Raw genomic sequence first — 7,715 nt, 5'->3', positions numbered from 1 at the left:
ATATGTGACTGTGTGGCCAAATTTTATTTTCACGGTTGAAACTTTGATAAAATATCGATACTTTAATATTTTTTCACAGCATTTGTTGATTGAATAAAACGTTGGTAAGGTATAATAAGAATTGTTGCGGCCATGACATGAATCTCTATAGCCGCAATCAGTAAATTACGGCAGAAAAATTTAAATTTTTAGGGGATATTCCTTAAGCGAAAAAACCCATAACTTTCGTGGCTGCCGTTAAACTTAAACTATGTGGCCATCGCCATAATGGCCACCCCTTAGATCGGCGCCTGTATATATAAATATATCAATGATATATTATACAGTGAGCAAAAAAATTAATCATGCAGCCAATAGAAATTAATAAAAATGCATTTTTCTCAAAAAGTATAAACATTTTGAAAAACTAATTTCACCAAAAGATAGCGCTTAAAAAATACATTAAAAATCATATGTTTGAAAATAAAAAATTTGAATTTGTTATATTTAAAAAAATAAAAAACTAACTTTATTGAAAATTCCTGACAAAAAAATTAATCATGCAACTAGAAAATTCGAATGGTAAGTATCAAAAATTATATTATATTTAATTATATTATTTATTTATATTAATTTAAACTATATATTTATATTAATAAACTTTCCAGCAATGACCAGCATTGAAAATATAAAATCTAAAAGAAGCTACACATCTCATTCGATCGAGCTTCGTGCACGAGTAATTGCGTTATGGCAAGATGGCAAAAGCCAAAGATCAATAGCTAAAACGCTATGTATATCGCCTGCAACCGTTCAATCCATCGAGGAAAAGTTTAAAAAAGTTGGAAACCTCGAAAATCAACCTGGAAGAGGACGCAAACGAAAGATTATGGCGCGTCAAGATTGATCTTTGATCAAAAGATTCAAAATTAATCCAAGATCTTCAACAACAGCAGCAGCAAAAGAGTTGGAGGAGAGTTTTGGATTGTCTCTCACACCGCAAACAATTAGAAATCGCTTGCATGAAGCGAATTTGCATGGACGAACACCACGCAACAAGCTGTATATAAACCCAATCAATAGAAAGAAGCGGCTCGAATGGGCAAAAAAGTACGTGGATAAGCCACAAGAGTTCTGGGACTCAGTCATTTGGTCTGACGAGTCGAAATTCAATTTATTTGGCTCTGATGGAGCTGTAAAGATATGGAGGAAGCCAGTAAAGATTAAACATGGTGGCGGTAATATTATAGTCTGGGGATGTATGGCAGCGAGCGGAGTCGGGAAATTGGCGTTTATTGATCAGAGAATGGATCAATATTTATATAAATTAATTCTGTAAGATAATTTAAGCTCATCTGCAGAAATTGTCGGGTTGAAAGATAATTTTATCTTTCAACACGACAATGATCCTAAGCATACGGCTCGTTCGGTCGTCGAATATTTAAAAGTTTCAGGGTTCAAAATGCTCGAATGGGTTGCTCAGTCACCAGACTTAAACCCAATCGAGCATCTTTGGGCTCACGTCGAGAAAAAATTAAAAGATCGACGAATTTCGAAGAAAGCCGATCTGAAAAACTTAATTTCGAGTTTTTGGTCGGAAATCGGGTCAGATATTAACAGAAACTTGGTAAATTCAATCCGTAGACGTTGTTTAGCCGTCATTCAATCAAATGGTGGACCTACGCGTTATTAATTTTATATTAATTTTCTTTATATTTAACTTATATTAATTTTTTATATTATGCATGTTTAATTTTTTTGCCTTGGCTTTTTGATTTTTTATTTCTTTTGTAATTTTTCGTAACTTATATTATTAATTTGTAATTTTTTAGTTCCTTTTTCAATAAATTTATATATAAACTTTAACTATTTAATATAAAAATCATAAATTTTAACTTAATTTAGTTTAAATTCAGTTATAAAAAGTTTTTACTATGGTCCATGATTAATTTTTTTGCTCACTGTATATACTAGATGTCTAACTTGCGGAATTTTATTGGACGAAAAGTGAAGCCGCTTTTTTTGTTTACAAATTGAATCCGCCATTTGTAATAAGGGCAAAAGCTATATCCGACGTGTGAAATAAAAGTTAAAAATGCATGTTTTTGCCCGAATTAGAAATGGCTTCCACGGCTTCACTTTTCGGATCGAAGTTAGACATCTAATATAAATAATATATCATTGATATATATATATATATATATATATATATATATATATATATATATATATATATATATATATATATATATATATATATATATATATATATATATAAAACGAAGAAACAACAACTATGTATGGTACTTAAAGTTTCATGCCTAGCAGCAATCATCAGCCATGAAATACAAATCAAAAATCTATATAAACCGTTACAAATTGCAAAAATTACTGTATCGTGTGCTCTGACGTCATATTAGGAAAAAGAGGAGGAAAAGAAAGAAAGAAAGAAAGAAAGCAATAAAGAAGTAAAGAAATGAAAGAAAGCAATAGAGAAATAAAGAAAAGAAAAGAAAGAAAAGAAAAGAAAAGAAAAGAAAAGGAAAGAAAGAAAAGAAAGAAAAGAACGAAAAGAAAGAAAGAAATAATATAGGCCTAGTCACCAGTATCAAATTTCGAAAGAAGAAATTTATTTCTATGCCTGCATTTTGAAACCAATTCGTTCTTCTTATTCAATAAGGTACCTTCATTAAACTTGATAATCATGTACTTCTCATGCAGGCATAGCATGCAACATTTTGTGGCCGGGTTGTACGATTTGCAATGTTTGATTATCTTCCACTTAACGATAGGTGTGAAATTTTCTTCTTTCATTTTCCATATTTCTTTCGATAGTTCTGTGTCGTTCTTATATTTTTCAATGTTAAAGGATTTTTGGTGGTTTGCATACCTTAGTTTGAAAGGTGTTTCGCTGATGCCGTAATATATTTTTTCTTTTATTACTGGGTTGCTGGAAGAGATGGTGGCTTGGTAGACTATGTTTTTTGTAAGACAATTTTGATGTAAAGGACACTTAGTTTTATTGATGCAATTACAGGTTTTTTCTGTAATGTTGGGGTTTTTTGCTGCTGGTTTTTTTGCAGAATGCTTTGGTTGTGGGAATTTATGATGTCTTTTATGTTCGGCATGCAGCTGTAGCTCACTTTAATGTAATTTCTATTGAAAATCTTATGGAGTTTGTGGGTTACTGGGAAATGTTTGTCGACCAGGTTTAAAAACCGCTTTCCTATATTTGTGCAAACATTTTTGCTGTAAGGAGGATTGAACCAGATAATTCTTCGCTTACGACTTTTGTTGTTAACAGGTTGTAAATTGGGGATGTATATAAGCTTTCGGTCGTAACCTGATTTTTCTAAGGCTTCCTCGTACATAAGAAGAATTTCTGAAGATTTTTTCGCTAGATGAATTGGCAGACAATCGTAGCTTGATGGAATGCGGGATCTGCTTTAAAATGTTAGGAGGATGGTTGGATTCAGCATGAGTATAGCTTAAAACATTTTCAGGTTTACTATAAGGCCGGAAAGAGCAGTCATTGAGGTTTAAAGTGACGTCAAGATAATTGACAATTTTCAAATTACATTGGATGGAAATAAGTAAGCCATTGTCTTTGAAGATTTGAACAAAGTGCTTTTTTATTCTTTCCATTTGCGTGCCGCTGGTGTTTCTAAATATAGCTAAACCATCGTCTCGATATAGTCCAAAATCAGCTTTGTTATAATGTTGCGATAGTTGGAAAAGTAGGAAAATGCCAACAAGTTCACAAACCTCGGCACCGTCAAAAGCACCCATGGTAACATCAAACAAACCGCTTTTCTTTTTAACCCAAACTTGATCATTATTGAATAGTATCGATTTTCTTGCGTGTTTGATAATCATTTTTTGATCATTATTAATTGTTACGTGCTTCTCAGCAAAGCTAATTGCGTTGTTTAAAAGATTTTCATTGATTGAAGGGTAGAAGTCATTTATGTCAAAGATAAGAAACTTTAAGTGGAAGATAATCAAACATTGCAAATCGTACAACCCGGCCACAAAATGTTGCATGCTATGCCTGCATGAGAAGTACATGATTATCAAGTTTAATGAAGGTACCTTATTGAATAAGAAGAACGAATTGGTTTCAAAATGCAGGCATAGAAATAAATTTCTTCTTTCGAAATTTGATACTGGTGACTAGGCCTATATTATTTCTTTCTTTTCTTTTCTTTCTTTTCTTTTCTTTTCTTTCTTTTCTTTTCTTTATTTCTCTATTGCTTTCTTTCATTTCTTTACTTCTTTCTTTCTTTCTTTCTTTCTTTCTTTCTTATATATATATATATATATATATATATATATATATATATATATATATATATATATATATATATATATATATATATATATATATATATATATATATATATATATATATATATATATATATATATATACGGTAAATTGGGTTTATCACTAAGTGATGCATCCATGGCCGCCGAGAGGGGGGGGGGGGGGTAGACGGGGAAGATTCCCGGGGCCCCGTGTGTGTACAAATAATTTTTTTTCATGAAGTCAAATTTATTCATCACTTATTAAATCTTCTTTATCGCTTCCAAAAAATCTTAAAGACTAAAAATGTTTTTAACAAAAATGCTTCTTTTTATTCTTACTATTTTTCTTTTGTAATATTAAAATTCAAATTTTTTCAATCGAATTTCTTTCAATTGAGTTTCAATCGAAATTAAAATTCGAATTTTTTCGAGCGACATTGTTAACTTTTCATTTGTTAATTTTCTTTTCAAACGTTAACAGTTGTAAAGATTGTATGACTTGATCTCTCATTAATGCTGCATTTTAAAATTTTCGTTTTAGACACTTGTGATGTTTTTTGTAAGCGTATATTTTAATTTTAGTTTACATTTTGTAAATAACATATACGTGTTAAATTAAAACTTTTGAAAAATATTACAATTGCGTTAAATACAAAATATTATTATTCAAATATTAATATTATTTTAAAAAAATGTTATTATTCGTAAACTTTAATTTGTATTATTTATTTATAAATTCTGTATAAAGAGCTACGTTTTAATTTCTGAAATACAGAATATGATTTCTCGCCATAAATCTGGATACGAAAAACGAAAAGAGCGACAAAAAAGAAATGAAGAAAGTTCTAAAGGTATGAGAACACTAGAAAATTTCGGGTTTAAAATTTCTTCAAAAAGACAGAACGATGACTATTGCGATAATGGAAACATTGATGCGGACCCATTAAGCGCAAGGAATGAAACTGAATTTGTTGGAATTTCCGCGCAATCTGATATTTCGACACTTTCTTTGAATACCGACTGTGCCAACATCGATATTGGAGTGTTAAAAGTAAATTTAACACCAAAAGACGTAGAAGATGCCATTCTAAGAGGCCCAGTACCACACCCAACAACATTTCCTGTAGATAAACGCGGTTGTCAATTCCCTACCTATTTATTAAGCTTTCGTTTAAAAAATAAAGAAATAGTTCCTCGTGATTGGTTAGTTTGGAGCAAATCTAAAAATGCTTTGTTTTGTTTTCCTTGTCGTTTATTTTATAAATTTCATGAGCAAAGATCGACTTTTGCTACAGAAAATGGTTGGCAGGCTAATAGAGGGTACAAAAAATTATATGACAGAATACCTGACCATCATAAATCTTGTTATATCCAGTGGCGAAATTTAGAAAAAAATATTAATAAACATACCACAATTGATTGCTTTATAGTAAAACAAATACAAAATGAGACACAGAAGTGGAAAGGTTTATTAAAACGATTATTAGACGTAATTTTGTTTCTTGCTGAGCGTGGATTGGCCTTTAGAGGTGTTACTCATTTGATTGGAGATTCGAACAATGGAGATTTTCTAGGATTGTTAGAACTTTTAAGTCATTACGATCCGCTTTTAGAAGAACATTTAAAAAACGTAAAGCAGACACAAAAAGAAAAGCAGAGATTGCAAGTACATTACTTATCGACAGACATTCAAAATGAATTCATATCATGCTGTGCAGATTACTTGAGAACTTGTATTTTAAAGGAAAGAGAAACTATGAAATATTATTCCCTTATTGTAGACGCAACACCCGATTCTGCGCATATAGAACAAACTACATTCATTTTACGGTACGTTACTATTAAGTCCAACAAATTCGAAATTACGGAAAGATTTCTTGCATTTGTTGACTGCAATAAGAAGACTGGAGAAGATATTGCTAATTTAATTCTTGAAACTCTACAAAGGTATAATATTCCTATAAGTGACTGTCGCGCACAAGGATATGATAACGGATCTAACATGAGTGGATCATATAAAGGTGCACAAGCTCGCATTTTGCAAATTAATCCATTGGCAATTTTTTCTCCTTGTGCATGTCATAGTTTAAATTTATGTGGTGTTCATGCAGCAGAATCTTGTATTCAAGTTGTAAGTTTTTTCGGCACTATACAAAAATTATACAATATATTTAGTAGTAGCCCACAAAGATGGGAAATATTAAAAAATAATACTGGATGTTCTTTGCATACTATGTCAAATACACGGTGGTCTGCAAGAATTGAATGTGTTAAGCCCTTTGCTGAAAAAATTAATGAAATTAAAATAGCAATAAACGCTGTTTTGGAATTAAACTTAACGTCAGAAACTCGATCAGATCTTATCAGAATAAAAAAATATATGGAATCTTTTGAATGCTTAGTACTGGCAAAAATATGGCACAAAGTTCTAGCAGCTATAAACTACAGAAGTACTGTTTTACAAGCTCGCAATGCAACAATTGATGTAGAAATAACCAATTTGTCAAGTCTTCTTGTTGAATTAAATACAATAAGAGATGGTTGGGATACTATTTTAAATGAATGTAGATTGTTGGGCACATCTTTACAGATAAACACAGAATTTTCGGGGAAAAAATATACTAAAAGAAAAAAAACAACACACGAGTTAAAAAGAACACTGGCAGAAGAATTTAGAATTAATGTTTTCAATGTTTTCATGGATAGCATTATTGGAAATATGACAAGAAGATTTAATGCAGCAAAAGAAAGAGATTCTTTATTCAATGTATTATGGTTGTTCCGTGACTTAAATGATCAAGAAATACAAAGTAAGTGTGAAAAGTTGCAAAATGTGTATGAAAATGATATTGATGATCATCTTAGAGATGAAATACTACATTTAAGATCAATTTATGATGCCAATATACAAAATATTTCTCTTCAGCCCGTTGAGTTGTTAAATGAAATAAAAAACAAACTGGATGTGCTATTTCCAAACATTATAATTGCAATAAGCTATTTTGCACAATTCCAGTGACAGTTGCCCAAGCAGAAAGATCTTTTAGCATGTTGAAAAGAGTAAAAAATGTATTAAGATCAACAATGACACAAAACCGTTTAAATGACTTAGGACTTTTATCTATTGAAGCCGAAATGGCTATGAAAATTAATTTTGAAGAAGTTATTAATTTGTTTGCGAGTCGAAAGGCTCGCAAAGCTCTATTATGAAACAGTGTTTAACATTATTTTTTGTGCACTTTTTCCAAACTTTAACTTTTAAAAGATTTAAATAGTTTTGACTTTTAAAAGATTTAATTCATTTTCATTTTTAATTTTCAATGACCAGAGCACGCTTCTAGCGGTCCTGAGTATATGATTGATCATATTGAGGGCCCGTTAAGAAAACTTCCCCAGGGCCCCAAATTTCTCTCGGCGGCCCTGGATGCA

General features: G+C 31.0%; 1 protein-coding gene across 1 annotated transcript; it reads left to right on the top strand.

The window, feature by feature from the left end:
• Positions 1-5,031: 5,031 nt before the first annotated feature.
• On the top strand, positions 5,032-7,305 carry LOC149892785 (zinc finger MYM-type protein 1-like). The gene has a single exon (XM_090076645.1). It carries the CDS (start codon positions 5,065-5,067, stop codon positions 7,303-7,305), a length of 2,241 nt encoding a protein of 746 aa, XP_089932771.1. The 5' UTR covers positions 5,032-5,064.
• Positions 7,306-7,715: the final 410 nt, after the last annotated feature.

The sequence above is a fragment of the Hydra viridissima genome, unplaced genomic scaffold, assembly GCF_058129835.1.
Source record: "Hydra viridissima isolate aposymbiotic clone 2 unplaced genomic scaffold, HvirCarnegie_v1 scaffold_1, whole genome shotgun sequence".
In the NCBI taxonomy this organism is placed as follows: Eukaryota; Metazoa; Cnidaria; class Hydrozoa; order Anthoathecata; family Hydridae; genus Hydra; species Hydra viridissima.
The sequence above is the reverse complement of the archived record's forward strand: the minus strand, read 5'-3'. Positions and strand labels throughout refer to the sequence as shown.